The sequence below is a fragment of the Oculina patagonica genome, chromosome 5, assembly GCF_052425735.1.
Source record: "Oculina patagonica isolate OP01 chromosome 5, crgOcupat, whole genome shotgun sequence".
Lineage (NCBI taxonomy): Eukaryota > Metazoa > Cnidaria > Anthozoa > Scleractinia > Oculinidae > Oculina > Oculina patagonica.
In genome coordinates this window covers 32706931-32727175 of record NC_135762.1, presented here as the reverse complement: position 1 = coordinate 32727175, position 20245 = coordinate 32706931, and the positions used below count along the sequence as shown (strand labels likewise).

The 20245-nt window shown below is 40.7% G+C and overlaps 1 protein-coding gene across 4 annotated transcripts in view; it reads right to left on the bottom strand.

The window, feature by feature from the left end:
* Nucleotides 1–77: 77 nt before the first annotated feature.
* The window catches only part of LOC144653710 (protein furry homolog), a 33940-nt gene continuing 13772 nt past the window's right edge, over nucleotides 78–20245 (bottom strand). Inside the window, exons 27-62 of one of the 4 annotated variants that reach the window (XR_013570811.1) lie at nucleotides 19868–20038; nucleotides 18883–18922; nucleotides 18673–18797; nucleotides 18080–18137; nucleotides 17883–17974; nucleotides 17011–17076; nucleotides 16362–16462; nucleotides 16020–16125; nucleotides 15823–15877; nucleotides 15630–15740; nucleotides 14910–15064; nucleotides 14518–14628; nucleotides 14180–14307; nucleotides 13550–13803; nucleotides 13330–13470; nucleotides 12827–12901; nucleotides 12424–12715; nucleotides 11545–11791; nucleotides 11089–11189; nucleotides 10591–10894; nucleotides 10078–10185; nucleotides 9633–9942; nucleotides 8884–9209; nucleotides 8113–8263; nucleotides 7653–7763; nucleotides 7347–7446; nucleotides 6982–7079; nucleotides 6554–6718; nucleotides 5787–5927; nucleotides 5131–5445; nucleotides 4673–4879; nucleotides 4132–4344; nucleotides 3511–3674; nucleotides 2031–2685; nucleotides 292–1566; nucleotides 78–261 (exon numbers count right to left, since the gene is read on the bottom strand). Coding sequence is in view for 3 of the 4 variants with exons in the window: in XM_078513769.1 (XP_078369895.1) it covers nucleotides 1159–1566; nucleotides 2031–2685; nucleotides 3511–3674; nucleotides 4132–4344; nucleotides 4673–4879; nucleotides 5131–5445; nucleotides 5787–5927; nucleotides 6554–6718; nucleotides 6982–7079; nucleotides 7347–7446; nucleotides 7653–7763; nucleotides 8113–8263; nucleotides 8884–9209; nucleotides 9633–9942; nucleotides 10078–10185; nucleotides 10591–10894; nucleotides 11089–11189; nucleotides 11545–11791; nucleotides 12424–12715; nucleotides 12827–12901; nucleotides 13330–13470; nucleotides 13550–13803; nucleotides 14180–14307; nucleotides 14518–14628; nucleotides 14910–15064; nucleotides 15630–15740; nucleotides 15823–15877; nucleotides 16020–16125; nucleotides 16362–16462; nucleotides 17011–17076; nucleotides 17883–17974; nucleotides 18080–18137; nucleotides 18673–18797; nucleotides 18883–18922; nucleotides 19868–20038 (6205 nt within the window). In the remaining variant the exon portion in view is untranslated. Of the gene's footprint in view, nucleotides 1567–2030; nucleotides 2686–3510; nucleotides 3675–4131; nucleotides 4345–4672; nucleotides 4880–5130; nucleotides 5446–5786; nucleotides 5928–6553; nucleotides 6719–6981; nucleotides 7080–7346; nucleotides 7447–7652; nucleotides 7764–8112; nucleotides 8264–8883; nucleotides 9210–9632; nucleotides 9943–10077; nucleotides 10186–10590; nucleotides 10895–11088; nucleotides 11190–11544; nucleotides 11792–12423; nucleotides 12716–12826; nucleotides 12902–13329; nucleotides 13471–13549; nucleotides 13804–14179; nucleotides 14308–14517; nucleotides 14629–14909; nucleotides 15065–15629; nucleotides 15741–15822; nucleotides 15878–16019; nucleotides 16126–16361; nucleotides 16463–17010; nucleotides 17077–17882; nucleotides 17975–18079; nucleotides 18138–18672; nucleotides 18798–18882; nucleotides 18923–19867; nucleotides 20039–20245 lie in introns of all 4 variants that reach the window. The other 3 variants (XM_078513769.1, XM_078513770.1, XM_078513771.1) reach the window with 3 other exon arrangements.

Genomic DNA, 20245 nt, shown 5'->3' with positions numbered 1-20245 from the left:
ATGCTGAAACAATGTTCATTGATAATCGCTTCTTTCATGCCTTACACTAAATGTTATTAAGAATACAAGTCTTCAGAAGTACTACAGTTTCACCTTTAATTCATTTTTCTCAAAGAAGACTTCAAAGCTCGCTATGATAAAATAAAGACCGCATTAAAATAATTTAAATAAATTCACTACAAACTAATCAAAGCGAGTCTTCTTAATTCGTATTTCTAGCGACTAACCCTACAGCCACAGTAGTGACAATTGCTATCTTTCCTTGCCTCTTTATAGCAAATTCAATAAGACGGAAAATTTTTCTTGATTCAAAACCAAATTCTCCCCAGAAAAATAATGGAAAATATCCCAAAGAGCTAAGGGGAACTTTGGTGACAATCGCTAGTGATAGTGAGCTTGATAAAGTTACCAACATACTGCTGAGATTCAAGTGATTACGTACTAAGACAAATCTAAACCTGCTTGCAGCCAAAATAAATTTACACATGACCTTTACATATAACCGCTACTTTAAAGGCCAAGCCTTATAAATATACATTCCAAATATTGATCCAAAAAAACTCTTCAATTAAAATGCTTTGCGCTCTCGTTACTGCCTAAATCCTAAGCAGTGAGCGCGCTTTTGCCACTTGCATTGGCTACAAAACGACATTATGAAATAACCAACCATCTAATCCCAGAAACTGTACTATACCATTTGCACAGCCCATTGCTACAAAACCAATACAAAAAACTTATTCTTTTCCGTTTCTGTAAGTCCTACAAAACTGCTAAGCATATTTTATTGCAACTGAAATGGTTTAGTATCTTCTTGATGCACCCTTTTCAAAGAGGAGCAAAAAAAGAATATCTTTAAACTTTTGAAATCAGACCCGTAGAATGGAAAGTAACCAAAGGTGAAAACTTTGAGCCTTTGCAAACAAACATGAGGAGTTGCTGTTGATATTGCCTGTCAGACACTTAAGGTATTGGTCTTGTAACCAGGCTCTTTAAGCTCCTGGCTTCGGATCGAGGAGCTTGAAGAGCCTGGGTAGCCCTGCCAAAAACTAAACTAAGACAATTCCCAGAAGGTGGGATTCCGAGAAATAAGAAAGGAATCTTATTCTCCCCGAACGGTTAGTATAACATCAGTTACAAGGCACATGTTTACTATTCTCGCTAAGTGTTCAAATCCTCAACAGCTGCAAGTATAGCAACGTTGACCTCCATAAGATCCCTGCACAGCGATGAAAAGTTCTTTAATGGGCCTGACATGACCAGGGAGCCCACATTTTTCTCCGCAACGTGCTTGCAATAGAAAGACACCAGACAGTCAAGATTGTCCTCGTCTGAAGAACCGAACGCTTCTCCCCCTAGCTTCTCTCTAAAGGCTCGTATGAGATGAATGGAGCGTTCAATCTCCTTGCCGGACAGCTTGTTCACGAGGACCTGAACAGCCGAGTCCCTTGTCAGAGACTCGTCCTCCACGTAACTCTTAACAAAGGCGCTGTCCTCTGAGAGAGGGTGCTCCAGGACCGAGGACACCTCACGACGGATCTCGCTTACTTCCTGAGTTAGATCGTTCACCTGCGAATAAAAGGGTAAGAAAATAAAAAAAAGAAAATGAGCGAGAAACCAGGAGACTTGAAAGCGAACAAATTTCAACATTCTGATTAAACGTGAACAATAACCTTCTATTAAAATAGATGTTTATTCAAGAGGGCCACTAGTTTTTCAGTTTTTACTGCCACGTGTCTACCCTCTCTAAAAAAAATTAATGAATATTAAAACATACAGTAGTTCTGCACGCAGTTAGTTTACTGAGCCAGTCAGATCTTGAGGAAAAAACACGCACCGGTAAAAGGTATAGGAAAAGTCGGGAAAGAAAAGTCACGATCTACGTTGGGCCTGCATCTTTCTGGCAAAAGAACATACTCGCTCTAAATCCCTTCGTTTTGTGTTTAGCACTATGGTGCTCATTGGAGACACTATAATTTCCACAAAGAACAAATAGATTAAGATAGTTACAAAAACATAAATAAAGACCTTACCTCAGCCTCCCGAGCAGCTTGCACAAGGGATTCCAGGAGCCTGGCATAAGTGCTACAGAAGAGTAAGAACTGGAAATGAGCCTTGTACAGACAGCGACATAGCTGCACTTGTCTCATCTCGTGGTTCTCAGGGTTTGGTGACAGACGTGTCTCGGGCTCTTCGTGATGTGAACCAACAGAAGATCGTTTCACGGCAAGTTTCACGTCATCAAGGCACTCTAAGGTACGCTCGCTCTTTTGCACGTAGCTGGAGAAATGCGAATGAAGCTCCAACACGGCAAACTTGTGCCTCTCCAGCAGCTTTGTTCGGTTCAGTGTCTCTGTGTCAATGCAAACGAAAGGACACTCGCCTCGTGACACTAAGAACTCTAAACTGTTCGAGAAGTGCTGCGCCACATCCCGAAACCTGTCCTCTACCAGATAGTTGCAGCATTCCCGCGTCAAACTGTAGAATTTCCGGCGCGTGCTCTTGTACAGACAACAGAACAAGGAGAAAGTATTGACAGCGACCACCCCTAAGGTGTCTTTCACCATGGAACCCACGTGCGCTGTCCACAGCTTCTCAGGCTCGTCACGTGAGTCCCACGTGATCTCCGTGACGGCAAACAGCTTGTACGAGTAGCTTGTGTCAGAGGCGCCTGGTAACGAATCCGAGCTACAAGGAAACAAAAGTGAAGAATATATTAGCAAAACAATAACAGCTTACTATCACTGATCTGCTTTGTGGTCAGCACAACACTATTGAAGTGTAGCAGCTCTCCTAAGATTGTAATTTAACTGGTCCTTTAGTGTAGCAGTTACTGTTTTTTTTTTTTTTTTTTTTTTTTTTTTGGGGGGGGGGGGGGGGTAGGGGCACTGAACCAGTGAACCAGTCTTGTGAGACCTTGCGGGCTACGATCTTTCTGTGCTACCACCCCTCCCCAAACCTAACATTTTGCCCAGGGATAGTAAGGGTTAATGTTAGGTTGGGGAGGGGTGGTGGCAGTTCCAGATGACTGTCTCTGACGCGATCAAAAAGAAAAAAATACTAAATGACTTCATTAAGCATCCGAAATGTACTTTTAGCTAGATTTTTTATCATTGGGGAGGGGGTGAATAGAACAAACTTTGAAAATTTGTATTTTTATATAGTTTTAATGTGCAAGTAGTTAACGGATATAATAATATTGTTATTTCTATTTTACTTATTTTATTTTTATTTTTAATATATATTTCATTGTTTCTCGAGAAACTACTTGTCTTAGCTATATTAATCGGGATAAATAAATATTTATTTATGTATTAAAAAGAAAAGACGAGGGCACGTTATACAAATAAGGGTGTTCTTTTTCAACCCCTAGTTTAGAAGTATTCATTCTTCTACTGATGTTGTCAAATAATAAAAAGGAAAATCACGAAAAACACTAGACCACTGCGACTCTCATACTACATTCCTAGGTGCTTATATGACCCTCCCAGTCAATAAGCACGTTATACTTACCTTTCTACAGACGGACTGCGGCTCTCTCTCCCAGGCTCCTGACTCTTAGCATCACTGTCTATCACAACAACAGTCACGTTAGCTGAGGACTCGGACGAGCTTTCCAATGCTGTGGTGTTGTCGGTAACTGTGGTCAGCGTACTTGCAGTTAAGGAGCGAGCAAGCTGAAATGAAACACGGAAACAATTCATCAGAGAATGGAAGAAAACCTTCATCCTTTGACCTAACTTCATTTCTATTCTTTTAATAACGGAGATGGCGCTTCCTGTGAATCGAGGTTTATTTTGTCGTTCAACAGTTCAAAATAAAATCAAAGGAGGATTTCCACCTACATGATAGGCCCCTAACAAATGCAAAGGAGAAGAGGCTGCGACACGGCGAGCCTATATTTTTCAATAAGTCTGAATCTTCCCCAAACTTAACTTGTTCCTGTTTGGTTCTAGTTATTACCTCTTTGGTGATTTTTCTCCTTTTTTGCCTTAGGAAACAGTTAATAAACGAGATTTTCTTCGATCGTACGCTTCAGAAAGAAAGTGCCTTAAAGCTGCAAACAACAATATGACTCTCGCACTTCACCCCCATCGCCCCGCCCCCATCCAGTCAATTTCTAGTCAGTAGTACCTCGTCCTCGTCATCAGAGGAGTCGTGTGGAGTCAGATCCTGTTCACTGCCCGACAGACACTCCAGAGTCTGTAGATTGGACTTCATGTCTCGATCCAGACTTCCTACGTCCAAACTGCAGTACGATAAGCGACGATCCTCGTACTCAGGTCCCCAGGAGACGTCTTCTGCCTCGTCATCGTACAAGAAGTCGAAATTTGTCAGCACACTTATCTGAAAGAAACACAAAAAAGAGGAGTGATCTTCAGTCGTAAAGAGTGTTTGTAACCGTTTGCATTTTTGGCCATTTTTTTTTTCTCTTCCTATAAAAAATAAGCAAACAAAAAAAAAAAAAAATTAAAAAAATACTTAGGTTTGAACTATATCCGGGGCCTCTGATTTTTATTACCAACAGCTGTGTTAAAAGTACGCAACGTGTACATGTGGCTACGTACTTATTTTTAGCTAACATTAAAATCGTACCGCTCGCTCTGGTAACCAATCATTTTATCATGCTGATAGTCAAGTAATATTTTATGCTGCATGAATTTCTTACACTGACCTGTTGTGGTTCGAGCTCATCCTTGCCGGCCTCATTCGTGAGCCCTTCTGCTAGAGATGCCTCCTCAGATGAGGGTTGCTGCCCTGCGCCTTGCTTCTCCACTGCCAGATCACTGCTGGAACTGAACACAACTGATGGACTTTGCTTTAGTCCTACCGTGTGACCACATGTCGTCAGCACGTTCACGAGGCGTTCACGTGTACGACGCTAAAATAACGGGAAAAGAACCAGTTAGATCACACCATAGATTCCGTGACCTACGCACGCCATTCTAAAAAAGTCGCGCAACGCTACTCCAACACAATGCTTTACGTACAGGAGCAATGCCTGACGACCCCGAAAGCGATTGCATCACAAAATTCTCATAATTTTCATTAAAAGAAATATAAGGCGAGTATTAAGGAGAATAAATGTTTCGAGCTAAGGACTAAAAGAATCAAGGCTCAACACCAACGTACTTGTGAAAGATGAGGTTTCCTCCACGCCGACAAATCCACTGTCGCCACCGGGGAAAGGATTTTGTTCTCCTTGCCATGCTCGCCTTGGGTCTCTGGTGCGCCCCGTCGTCCTATCACTGGGGTGGTAGACAAGTCAAAGGTGAAGTCAAGAGTCCTCCCTGGAAGGTCTTTTTTGATCATCATGGCCTCTGCTGACCAGGAGCTGTCGTATGCAGTCCAGACAGAGCTGGCGGGCCGGGGAGGAGGTGTGTCTAGGTGGGAGGAGTGGGACACTGCCATCTTTAGTATGTCTAGTGACTCTTTCCATAGATTACCCTGGAAGAAAAAAACAGAAGACAAATTGTAATTGTGGGAAAAAAAATTTTAAAAAAAAAAAAAAAAAAAGGGGAGAGAAGAAAAAAAAAAAAGAAAAAATGAAAAAAACCCCAAAAAATAAGAGATTTTTCCATTCTCTAACGATTTGACAAAATGAAAAAAAAACATACCCTAACACATATCAAACACGTAAAATTAGACACGCAATTGGTCTAAGCCCCACCTCAGTGAGGAGAAATGAGATTTCTGAAAAAACAAGAACGAAGAACAAGTCTAAGATCCTATGCCAGCTTTATTTCTTTGCTCTGTTGTTATTTCCTTCGACGGGTGATGTTATTTACCTTGAGATACTTGGCTATTGTCTTGAGTGCATCGTTCTGGAAATGTCTCATGGATGGGGATGAGAAGTCTGCCTGCCTCATCAGTGCACACAACACGCCCAGCACAACTTGATGGTAAACTGGTGGACCACGCTCTAACACCTGACAAAAAAGACAGTGATACAAATCAATACAGATTCAAGCAATCGGGTAATACCAACTTGATTAAAGGCAAATTATCACTATAGGTTAATTGTTTAAATCTTCCAACTAATAATACAAGAAATGCATCGAAACAAGTAAGGGCGATTTGTTACAAAGCACTCAAATGTCACACGCGTGTCGCGATACACTTACAAATTTCAAAACATGCTTCGAAAATCACCTTCATTTCGGGGAAGACACCTACTTGTAAGATATTTTTTTCCACATTCAGATGTAACGGTGCAAAACTTTATAAACTGACTCTAATTTGTTGGCTGTCGCCACCGACTGTTACACGATGTGTTTCTGTTTAAAACTGCCTTAGGCGAGCGATGTTAGGGGGGGAGAAGTGAAAAAATTGTTGGAATATTCAAACAGGGAAGTCATCTCAGAGAAGTGAAATTTTAGTCAAATTTAGCCTCAAGCAACAGATTTCTGGCGATAGAACCCACTTCTTACAAAACGCCCCTCCCTGATTCGATTGATAAAAAGTTATAGTGCAATGCCAGGCATATCTAAAACATGAGACAATAGTACAACACCTTAACATCGTAAATCGCGTACGAGAAATACTGATACAGTACCTCCAAAAGGAAAGTAATGTGTGATCTGGTCAGATGTCCGTACGAGTCGTTAATATATCTGCAGACGGAGTCGAGCCAGGTGGATCGCGGTCTGTGGTAGGACTTCTCAATGTACATCACGAACAGTTTGCCCAAATGAGCGAGGTTACCCGAACTAGTGCAAACCTAAAAAGAACAATCAATCGATTATAAACGACTCTTCCAGGATAAAAGCATCGAACAAGTAACAATCTTGCCCCGGTTGGTCAAAAGGTGGATAACGCTTTCCACCGAATAAATCACTATCCAGTGGATAGCGCAGTAGTTTTGTCGACACTTATCCAGCTGATAGCAATTTATCCGGTGGATAGCGTTATCCGCCCTTTGAATAACCGAGCCCTGGAGGTAGATACTGCGTAGGGTAGACTAAGAGTGTCTATAATGTTTACCTGCACTATATTTTGAGCGCATGTCTTGCTAAACTCGTCAGGTTCGTCAAAATGTTCCAGCATGTGCGGCAACAACGCCAACATGTTCAGTGCAAAACCTGCGACAAACAAACAAACAAGTGAAGGTTCGGTCAGGCATCTTAATGGCTAAAGCGCGCACTTTTAGCCCATCATCTTCATGTCAATCACTACTTGGTCTGCAATATTCGCTTCTTCATTAAGCTTTTGATAAGGTAGGGTAATTGTCTTCAACAACCCGTCCAAGCAGGAGGCTTCTTATAATTTTTGAGAATTAATCAATAAAAAACTGTCTATAGTTCTGAATTTATACCAAGTAAATAGCACAAAAAACACGAACAGCTTACCAGCGGCCTGGGACGGGTCCACGAGACCAACGTTTGAGAACATGGTAAGTTTGGACAGCAGACGAAGAGACGGCTCAGAGGTAGCGGTATTCGTAACACCCTGAGAAGACAAGTCACGCAAAAAGCACAGATAAGGCGATGTCACGCTAACGAAATATCCTTCAAATCCCATCGAAATAGTGGGTGGAGAAGTCGAAAGAAGAGGTGGCATTATAAAAAGAATAAAACAATCACAAACGTGCTACTACGGTACCACGCTCTGCCCAAACCACACGTTTACCTTCCACGGGGCTTTCAATGCATTACCTTGAGCAGAAGCGCTTGTAGTCCTGGAAAATCATTCCACTTGAGCCTGTGAAGAACCTTGTCGAGTTTGTCCCGAGCATCATGTCGACTCAGGTCCAGAAACGACAACACCTACAACAAAATTATCTAATGATTCATGTACCTGCTAACAAGAGATTCTGATGATCAAAAGCTACAAAGTACAGCGGCGCAGGGAAAATCCTGCACTACACAGTTTAATGTTTAATGTCTGTTATTATTATGAGTTCATTCCATTCCAGAAACTGAAAGTTAAAACTTTTTTTCAAACACAAAAACAGAGCCTTGACCTTTGTCACTAAAACAAACTTTAAAAAAATTGAGACATGTATTCAGCAACAAGAAACCAAAGTTTCTCACAGGCTGTTGATGATGATCACAAATTCAACTTAGGTATGAAGGTTAGGTTTTGCTTTTCTGTACAATGTAATGAGACACAAACCTTATTAAGTAGGTGAATTGCCATAAGGAATTCGTGTTCATAATCAGACTCGAGTAAAGAGACAGCGATCCAAAACACACGGGTCACCATGTCTGCTTGACTCTGAGGATTGATGGCTTCCGACGGTGTCTTGAGACACTGGACACTGACGCTGAATAAACAAGAAAGGAATGAAATGAGTTAGCGAAAGAACAAAGAACAGACAAAACGCCAAAAGTATCCGTTACATCCGGTATTCGGTTCAACGACCCACCCACCCATCCATCACCCCTTTTTGTTCACGCTCGTTCAATCCCCTGCAGTTTCAGTTCGCTCACGCTCTCGACGAAAAAAGAGAAAAAAGAAGGTCCGGGAACAAATTATTTAGTAATTATAGGGACACTGTCACCAGTTTCACTTCAAAAACACAAGAGCTGAAAGACATATGGAAACTACAAATAGTGGACCAATTTTGTTAAAAATCACCATGCAAGTGTACTGAAGCGATAAGCAAGTGCTATTTTTGTGATGCCATCAGGAACTTTAGATCTCAACTTGAAAAAGTCACGCTGACTTTTTCAAGTTTTGCCCTTGTGGACTGGAAAAACACCTAAAAACTATTATGGCTCCCACTTTCCTTAAACAACAATTAACTATATATCTCCATATACTATGTGTATTTAATGTGCGTGCGAGAAGACCTATTCGCAAATTTTAGTACTTTTTACCGAAAAGCATTAAATCGTCATGACAGTGTCCCTTTACGGGCAACAGGAAACTTTGTTATTGTACCTTCTCATCCGGAGCTGAGGATCATCTCTGCTACCGTTCAAGCGTCCAAACTGATTAAAAAGAGAAGAGTGCCTCTTTAACTCACACCCGCTACTTAGAGAGCGAATGTGCCCGCCATGTCTAATCCTGGTCAGCGGGCTGAACGATCCTGTACTTGTGCTTAAGATATGCAAATTGTCCCCATCGACAAAGTCTTCTTTTTCATCTTCAAAATGAAAGCCGAGCCCAAGTTCCAGGCCACCCAACAACTCGGTTGTGTTTGATTGGTCCACAATTGTCCAATCAGAAGCTGCTTCTAGTGTCAGAAGAATCTCCATGACGTAACCCTGTGAAATGGAGAATGTATGGTAAGTTTCACAGCAATGTCTATCGCGGTGAGCACAAAAAAGGAACACACACACAAACCATTCAGTAATTTACTCTTACATCATTATCTAACTGCAACTTACTTAATCCACTTTCCTTATTCAAAAACGTCCTGACTAATGCTATTGTGTGCATACCATCCAGAGCAAAAATAGCCCTCGGAATAAGCATTTCTTTTCACAACTAAGAGCTTTTAATGAACGAACTGTCTTGATCATATCAGTATATGAGTCGCTAAATTTGCTTGAGATCCCCACTTCTAGCTTAGCTTCGTTATTTGTAAGTTCGTCACTTGCAATGCATGGCAAACAAGCTAGCTTTATGCTGGCTATACTGTTGAACAACTATATAAACTAAGATAAAATACTCTCGATCCTACACACCTGCACGTCTTCACTACCGTCCCCAACAGACTCCACCAGCCTTGATAGCACATCAGAGAGCATGGACCAAGAGAAAGGTACCTTAAGAGCTCTGAACACCTGAAAGGACCTGCCAGCATAGTGCCTTGAGGAGCATGAGGTAGCCCAAAGCAGCGCCACCTTAGCCATCTTCTCTTGTACTTTACTGCCTGGGTCAGACGCTTGGAAAATCTGCACCACTGACGCAACAAACATCTCTAGCTGCTCAGCGCTTTTGATTTTGTAAGAACGAGGAGTGATCTCTTCAAAGGCCCACAGAGGTTTACAATCACTAGGAGAAATAGGAAAATAACAAGTTTTAAGTTGTATTCTGCGAATATTATCAAAGTGCCCGACATCCACATTGACGCAAGAGGCTGTATAAAATCTTTGAAGAAAGTGTACATGTCACAAGCGACATTCTCACCTATTCGCTAGAAATTCAATCAGTTCCTGGATCTGCTCCACAAGTCTGTTAGCAGTGTTTTCTTCAGGAGGCAGAGCTTGGTCAAGAGAACTGCTGCCAGCAGCAGACCTACAGACAAAAACAGCACGCATTGAGTTAGATTGTCTCTCTGCTTTCCGATTGATATGCAGCATTTGCAAGTGAAATAGTTTAGCGGTTTTGTCAAATGCAGTACTACTCTGTTGTTAAAAACGCTACGCACAAAATCTTCCTTTGTTGTAACAAAACAAGCACCGAAAAATCTCAGAAGATCAAATTATAGACAAGTTCAAAACACTCTTCACCTTAGCCATAAATGCCGTGACAATATTATAAGTCATTTTCGAGTCTCTGTTTTCGACTACGTGCAATGTATTCTGCGCAGCGAGGTTTGACACATATCAACAAGCACATGACGGAGGCTTAAGTAAAGCAGGATGCATCCTCTAACATGTAACTTTTGCTATCTTTACAGTAACCAATAAACAAACTTACTCAGACGCGCTAGTGCCAGCACTAGCAGCTCTACTCTCCACAGAAGAATGACCCTGCCTTTCAAACTCGGCACCAGTCCCAGCGCCTGCACTTGGACCAGCTACGCCTACAATGTTACCGACATCAAGTGTCCATGAGGATTTTAACAGGCCTTGTTTACCGAGACCCTGTTCTGAGATAGTGATAAAGTTGAAGAGGGATTGAGCTAAAGATACGTGGTCCCCTCGGCACACCAGTACTATGATAAGATTGACCAACAGTCTCTTGCTGTGTTCGTAAACCAAGGCCTTGCCGTGATCCAAAGCTAAGAGAAAAAGAGAGTGTGTGTTATTAGGGTAAGCAACCAAGAAAGCATCGGCAAATTCGTTATCTTATTTACCAGTATATGCAAAACAGTCACAACACTTCAGTTTGCACAAATCAGGTTATCTACGCCCAGGCGTAACAAGTGACAATTTTTGGAACAGAAAATAAAATAAAAAAATGCGGCAAACTCACCAAGGAAAATAACATGAAGCATAAGAGGAAGATGTTCCTCCCAATCAACTGAAGCTTGGTCAAGAACTAACTCAGCAAGCAACATCAAAGCGAAATTACACCTGCAAACAAACCACACAAATGGGTAAGAACCCTCCAACACGTTATTAACAGCATCGCGAAGAATTGCCACTGTTCTCGGGATATTTGCATGCGTATCTCTATAAATATTGATGTACAAAAAATACAAAATGGTAAACTACAGTTTTCCTTGTACAAAACATATAATATTTTCCTATTGTCGGACTTAGGGCAAGGAGCAAAATAAAAAGAGCTTCGTCTGATGCCAGTCGTTTTATCCTCGCCTCTTTAGCTTTTTCGAAGCTTACAGTGCTACTATCTGGCACGATGATAAGTCCGCTAACTAAGCTCGAGAGTAAATAACATCGCAGGCTATTCTGCTGTCTCCAGCCATACCTGTACAGCGAGGCCACATAGGGTGCAAACGGCAGAATATCAGGAAGAGGCGCAAAATACTTCTCTCCCTCAGGGACTGGTAACGAAAGAGTCACGCCAGCACTAACAAGTCTATGCGCCATGATGACCCATTCATGTGCCCAGGCTCCCTCGGCTTTATCTTCCTCTTCAATCTGATCTTCTTCTTCTGGCTGCGCCAATGGCACGGTAGTTTCCAATGATTTTGTTGCTTCGGGCGTTAGAGCTGCTAAGCAAATAATACAACAATTTAGCCTATAGAATTCTTAATTCAGGATGGCGCACTTATCTGTGGGAAATAACAAACCTTTTAATCCCCGAGAATTATATTCCACCCTGATTTAGACCTTCATGTTCACATTTCTGTGACGATAGTATAGTATTACTTGCTTAAAACAAGAGTGAAGCCCTACGTTCAAGAGATCGTTGTAAGATATCACTGAGTCACTGGACATATGCTCACCATCTCTTACTCTACTAGCATGGGAGACTCTACATGCAGGATGTTGTTTAAACGTGTCACTGAATCATTTGACATATATACACCATTTTAGAACTATAACGACAACACCACAGGATCTAAGGAGAGTGAAGCCCTACATGCAGTGGATGTTTATAAGGTTTCGTTGAATCATTCGACATACGCTCACCATTCCCCCCTTCTGATGAGAAAACATTGATGGGTGCATGACAAGAGTGAAGCGCTACATGTAGGAGATCTTTTCAAAGTTTCACTAAATCATTCGACATACGCCTACCATTCCTTGCTCCTACGATAATATCACGGGTTCATAATAAGAGTAAAGCACTACATCCAAGGGATATTTATATGGTTTAGTTAATCATTAAAAAAACACTAACCACTCTCTAAACCTCTTGGAAGGGAATCGCCTTTTTCCTTTCTGTCATCTCGTCTCTCCTCTCTTGACTCCTTTCTTTCGTCCTTTGATACTTTTCTTGACAGTTCTTCTGCTTTTGAATCTTCTTTAGAAGCTTCATCCTGTTGCGCAGGGTCCTTTTGTGACAATGACTTTGTCCCCTCCCCTGACTGGACTTCACTGACCGAGTCCCGACTGGATGACGACTTTTGCAGAGGACGAAAAAATGGCGCATCGTCACAACGCTCAAACTGAGATGCCACGGTTTCTGTGAGCTGTAAGATAAATGTTCTGAGTTATTGTTGGAGGTCAATTGAACAACCCAAAGAACAAACACACACAAAATAAAAACAAAAACAGCTTTGCAAGGCTGGATATTCTCCTACCTTGAGTTCTTCCATAAGTTCCTCGATAGTCTTCTGTTGGTTTGCACGTGCTACGTACACTGCGACCTTCTTGGCCTAAAAGAAAGTGTAACACGTAAGTTATATGATACTGGTTTATACTGTCATTGTAAACAAAGAAGAAAATTTACGTTTAATTACTTCCATAACCAAAGTTCTTTTGCACGGACAGTGTAACTAAGTTGAAACGGTCACAATTTTCTTGGGGGGGTTTACAGTGCTAAAGTGTTTTCCAATAAGAATTTATTGCACCTCCTAAATGTGTCCCTTATAATGAGGTGGCTGTATTAGGGAAGTTCCATCTTAGAGAATGGGCAAAACCAGCGGTTCGTGCTTAACAATCACTTTCCTGGTCATTCAATTATGAAGTGACAAATTTCTGGAAATATTTGCCCCTTTTCTGATCGATAATAACAATCAAAAGCTATTTGTCCCGCAACTGCACGTACTTTTTTGTTGTAAATGTTCACAAACGTTTGACTCACGTGAACAAGTACTTCTGAACTGCCAATGACGCCAGCAAGCGCTATATGATAAGCCATAATCTCATGGATGTTGTTCACCCATCGACTGCTGCACAGGCTGCCCCAGGCTTCCTCAATCTCTTTAGAGAATTGCTCGTCATACTGAAGACACAAAGCGACATCATGTAAGTAACTGCATCATATTGTTACTGTAAAAGAGCAATCACAAAGTGTGACTCACCTTAACAGTGATGTAGAACAAATTGTTAAGCACCATTTGTGTGGCTTCAACTGAACCCCACCCCTCCCCTTCTAGCTCTACAGGAGACATAGCACCGGTCTGTTCTTCTTCTTCTGTCTCTATGTTCAGCTCAGGGGGAGTGGGAGAGGCGTTTGACAAGTCCACCAGCTCAATGTTCGCCAACCAAGGGAGCATGTACTGCAGAATACACCGCTGACCTACGGGGGATGACATCTCAAACCGTGCAGTCATCTCTGTTAGGAGAAAAGCCAAAACGCACATCAGGTTATCCATGTATCCAATTACTTCTTAAGTAATTTATCAATGCCGCTGATTTTGCCAGCTAGGCAGCTTGGCACTCTAGAAAATTTCCAATTTGCACCAGCTTATCATAAAACAATGGCAGTATCGTGAAAACGGTTTTTGCATGTAACGTCCTTCGTCACGCTAGTGTACGTTACGTCGCTTTGTGCAGCAAAACACAACAACAAAGATATTACCATCACCTCGGAGGAATAATGCGTGATATGATTGCCATTCGGATCCAAGGCATCTTCGAAAATGTTATGACGCAGTTCACCACAGACGGATAAAAAATACTAACGAGCAATAGAAAAAAGTGCGAAATACCTTCAAACATGTGGACAGTGATTTCAGGGTGAGCGGTTGCTAGAGCTTGAGATAAGGTCCTTTGGCACTGTGAGTAGGAACAGCGGACTGCACACGACAAGCTTGGTGTCGTGAATGGAAAGAAACGTCTAAAGGACACGAAAAAAAAAACAAGTTATGGTAAGATCCTATGTGGACCAGCATACATCTTAAGGACAAGCTAAACTGGTAAATCTAACTTTCATCGTTTTCGCACCACGTCTAAAAGCCATTGGTTTCTTTTTTTTTTTTTTTTTTTTTTTTTTTTTTTTTGCTGTCGTAATTTTGCTGCCAGAAAAGTAAAGTATATAAAGCAGTACCTTTCCAGAAGCTGCAGCAACTGCGCCGCCTTCTCTCGGATGTCCAGTGAAGAATCAGCAGTTTTAAACAGCGCCACGTTCAGAATAGGAATCATCTCACAGGGATACTCACTGTAAAGCAATAAAAAATCAAATATTTTAGTAAATATCAATGCAGAACACAAAGGATAGATCTCATCTTGAGACAAGTTGTTTTTATCCATATGCGTGTCACATTTAACAGTTCCACACAGTGGAAAGGTGCGCATAATCAAAGAACTTTCCCTTTAAAGTTTGGTAACAGGGTGCTAAAGCTAACGAGTGAGTAGACGATAGAATAATCCTTACGTCTATACCAGTTTGCAGTCATTGTTGTATATAAAAAAATATTTTTTTAAAAAAAAGAAAGTTACCTTCTGGTAAAAACGGAAACCAGTGCCTTGAAACATCCACTGACCACCAGCCTCGCACCTGTGTAACACTTGTCTATTACCCAGTGGAGTAGGGACGGGATGTTGGCGTTGTTTTCCAGCAGGTGCACAAGCGTATCGTGTCCCAGCTGATGGATCTGAAGTAAAAAGAAAACAAGAACACGTCACGCAAAAAAAGTTGTCTCAGTCACGCAACTTTTCTAGAAATGTTTGATCCCGTTATGGCGCGAGGTGACATCTTGCGACGTAGCTGTGGGAGAATAAGAATCAGAACGCAAGATGTCCAGGCGGTGTTAATCAATTCAGAAAATAGAAGTTTAACTAAAAGGCTTTAGGTAGGTTTCTGTTGTACTGGTCGTTTCAGCAATCTGAGCCTTTTCTACCAGTGTTTCCCAAGCAAGCAAACCAGCAACAGGCCGCAACATCGAGAGAATATTCCTTAAAGGCAAAGCAGCTTCTTTAAAATTGGTTTTTTTTTTTTAAATGGTTTAAAAAGGTTGATAAAAACGTATAAAACTGAATTTTCGGTAACTCTTTGTTAAAATCCAATCTGAAGACATATGTTCCTTCGGTCACAGTTACTTTTGGTTTAATGTCCTACATAAGTAACGTAAGTAAATATCCTAACAGACAAACAGCAAAGTCAGGTAGAAGGCCAAAAAACGTTTTTTTTTTTCTCATAAACATTTGCACAAAACCTACCTTTTCTTTGGGTGAGTTGAGGACTGTTTGTAGCCACTTGTAGAGATATCCACCGGTGATAAGGCCATTAGGATCAAACGCAGGACCACACTGCAACAAGCTACACATAGCCTGAAGATAAAAGAGAGACACAAGGGTTACGTAAAGGCCAGTTATTATCTGTAAGAACTTACGACAACTCAAGTCGGCTTACATGAAGAGAAGCCAGCTCCAAATCATTGCTTTGTGCACTTGGAACAAGAGAGGTTCTGAAATAACAATCAATCACATTTTCATAAATAATTTAATCGAGTAATTAATTAATTAAGTTAAGTTAATAGTTAGAGCTAAATCCAACCTCACAAACATGCGGTATAAATCTGAGTAAAGCAACAACAAAAAACAGTTTACTTTTCGTATCCAGGGGCCTTAACACCAAAGTGGGCGCACCAACTACTAAACAGGAAAAACAGGTTGCAGCGCATGTCATCGGGGAGAAGATTCCGCTGTAGTGAAGCTGTAAAGATAGCATTAATAGTTCTAATCAGTTGGACAAAAAAATGATCTAAGTGATACGCCTAATTGCTAGCGTTTGGACGAGTTACAGACGAACCGGTAGAACTGTTCATGTCTGGGTGACTGATAACCGTGATCCAAACACGAGCACACTATAGCGATCAATCATCTCCTCTGCAAAACAGAATTATAAAAAAAGAACGAAGGAGAAACTGAATGAAGGAAAGTTTGACTCACCAGGAACAGAGGTGATCATTTTGTAGAGAAAGTGTGCAAAGTGTAGTCGCAGCTGCATTATGGCGGGCATGTCTTTGTCACTTTCGCTCTCCAGGTATGCCCTGTTAATAAAAAAATAACGATAAATATTTTTAGTTAAAGGGACAAAGTTGTCACTATTTGTAGTGCGATTTTGAGAAGTGTACATCCACATAACAGAAAACTTCAAGAATGGCCGCTTTCACACTGGAAGACGGACAAATCGTCTAGACGGACAAGTCGTCTGACGATTTGTACGTCTAGTGTGAATTTAAGACGGCTTTTAGACGACTTGTCCGTCTAGACCATTACTTGAGTCGTCCTTGAAAATCGTCTTCCTAGACGGCCAAATCGACGAACAATTTCAGACAACTTGTACGTTCAAAATCGTGTTCATCCCGTTTTCACACTAAGACCATTTGTCCGTCTCAGACGAATTGTCCGCCTCTAGTGTGAAAACGGCCAATGACTCGTCTTAAGAACTGTACTTAGAAAGTGACAGAAACGCGTTAGTGAGGATGGCCATCTAACGATGTTGAGGATGGAAATGATTTAAAATGGTGTAAGGACAAGTTGAACAGAAAACCTAAAGCTTGTGTTTTTAAGTACAGGTACTCTTTGGTTTGCTCACCTTGTTCCATCGATATAGTCAATAAATGTTGCACTTAACCCATCCTCCGTCACAAGCTCACTGGCACTAAACAACATGACGAAAAATGACAAGAACACAATTCAACAAATTAAGAAGAAACATCCATGTTCTACCCACTTGCACAGCACGCAATGGTGTTAAAGCAATTAAAAAATCAGCGTGGGAATTCTAATAAAGGAGAGAATCTCCAACCATTTTATGCTCACTGTTAGTTACACTGAGTTAACTTCACTTGTAGTCATTAAGATTCCTAGCCTGCGACCTTAAGTAGTAGATAAAATATGAGCGGGAGATCTGTATGGGCGTTTACATGGCGAGCCGTAGGCGAGCCGTGCCCTCAGATCGGACGCAATATTTTATTCTACTTGTTAAATGAAAACAATAAATGAGAAAGTATTATTATGCGAATCAGTAGAGATCTGTATCAGAGTTAATGAATACTAATTAGCTGAGCAGGAGTTTGTATCAAAAGTTAATTCTATTGATTGATTTGTATGGGGGTTTACAGCTGTGTACATGTGATCTGAATACTGTGCTGGGATTGGTTTACACCCTCATGAATTATTAATGAATTTTACAACGTTCAATAATGAAAGTGACTCTTAGCAAACAAGGACAGTGTAATGAACCTAACAGGTCATTTGGCACTACAATGAGAGCGGAACCCGTAATTACCTATAAACTATAATTCCAGTGTTCACCAGAGTTGTCTCCATGTCCCAGGATTTGGCAAATTCCACAGGGTTTATTCAAGATGTAGAGATTGCAAGAACAGACACAAATCTAACGTTACTGATGAGAACAGAAGCTAGCTGCAAGTAGTTCACACAGAGATGAATGTCCAAACTAACCTATCACTGAAGCAACCATACTCGGCATTCAGCTCAAATATCCTCACCAAATATGCTCTCAGTACATCTCGTTTTCTTCTTCTTCTAACGCTCTACAAATAAAAACAAGGAAGACGTTGATATACCCTTCAGAAGCACCCATTGTCGGAATGTGAATGTATCCAAAAAACGAATTAATTACAAAGAATAACATATACCTCTGCTCGCCTGTCAAGAGCTTCACGAAGAAGAAAGTGAATTTCTTCCAGTAGTTCTCTGCGAGTATACAACAAATACACAATGAATGAACACTTTCTTAAAATAACTGTATCTAATGACACAATTTCACAAGTGGAGACAAAAGCGAAGTTGGCTAAGATGGCCTAAGCTGGCTGGGATGATCTTGCCAAACCACAACAGAGACAAATAGAAAACTTTCCCACTAAAACTGAGTTGTAGTTGACCACACTACAAATGTCAACACATCACGCGTTGTTCTGCAAAATGACTTATGCAGGTCTCGGAATGATGATAAACAAAGGACGCCATGCACAGATAAATGTACAGTCAACTCTCTCTTAACATACACCTCTATAGGACAGTTTTACTAGGTGTTGGTCCCGTCCCTGCCGTTTTTTGATCATTTTACTGTAAGTAAATTCCATATAAGCCGGACACCTCTCCTTCTTTCCAAAAACAACACAAAAAAAAACAAATACCCATAAAATCCACCTAAGACGAACTGGTGGAGCCCGTCCCGATGGTGTCTGTCTTAAAGAGAGTTGACAATAAAACTGAAATTCCAATTCACCTGTAAGAGCATGGACTAGTCCTTCCAAGCCCAACAATCACTGCCTCTCTGATATCTGAGCAATCGCTCTTAAGCAAAGGGACAGCAAAGCGGAACAAACTGTCGACCATACTGGGAGAAGGGGGCTGCCAAAGACAGAAAGAAATAACAAGGTAAGTTTAAGCTGATCACCCTTGAAACAACAGCACATGGGTCACAAGAAAAACTTACTCTGGAGTCACCCTTGGTTTCTGAACCTTCTGATGACGCTCTGAAATGTAAAGTAAAGATAAATAAGTAAACTCATATCAACTAACTGAAACTTAAGTCTCTCTGACCCTATGGCACAATTCAAAATGGAAGCTTTGTCATAGCTAAGTATAGTCTATTTTGTTACGTTTTGCCAAATACTCGCTTTGCAAAGCTGGATGCTAGCGAAGAAAAAACTTATTTGGAACTAAATGACAAAGCCATAAAGTAGCTTTACTACTAACAAATATGGCAAACAAACAAACAAGATTAACTTTGAAAACTGTTCAACCTAACAGTTTTTTTTTTTAAAAAAAAAAACATATATCGCAATCCCTTTATCTTTTTTTTTAATTTCTGTCTATCCGTACCTTTTTTCGTATTAATTGCTGTGTTATATATTAAAATTTTCTTGTTGAAAGAATGTTAAATTACATTAATAACCTAACATAACATAACCTATATTTTAAAATCTATTTAGAGGTCATTCAGTTTGTATTCTGTAATTAAAGAGACTGTGCCACGGCTGAGTTACATGTGAGTTTATTTTTCTTAGCTTTGCAAAATATCTGGTATGAAACTAAATGTTTGCAAAGAAATTATTTCGTTGGGTTTAAATTTCAAAACCATAGCGTTTTTGCAACCAAATATGTCTCCTGTGCGTTATAAATTAGAGTCACAAGGAAACGAGACTAACTTTGAAAACTGTTCTGCCGGACAATATTTCAAAAACCCATATCACAATCCGTTTGAATCTTCGTCACTTTTGGCCATCCGTACGTTCTTTTGTATTTGCTGTGCTTTTTAAATGTTCCTTCACTGTTTTACGAGGTTTTTTGTTATATTTCACCAAGTTTGATTGTCCTTCGCGATGCCAAAATTTGGCTTAAATCCGTGACATAGTCCCTTTAAGGAAGCATTGTTTTTTGCAAGTTCTATAAATTTAACTCCAATAACTGTGACTGACCCTCCGTCTTGTTCTGGCGAGTCACTTCTCAGTGGCGGTGATCGTGGGTATGCACAACAAGCAAATATCAGGTAATTTCTAAACAAGCAGACATGGTTCATGTTCATGGTCTTTTTTGGTCCTCTGCTGTACACTGATGATAGACTAGTGATGGAATCTATTCCAGATGCACTGCAATCAAAATTTACATCATTTATCAATTAAATAGTTATCCCCAGCAATATTAATGTATTGCTAGCAAGGGTAGCCAGCATGTAAAAGACTTCATGGGAAATGGACACTCATAAAAAGATGGAGAATGGGTTTAACAGTCCCGGAATGAAGCAGCAACGGTTGGGGCAAACGTTATAATTAGCAAACGGTAGTGCATCACAATAA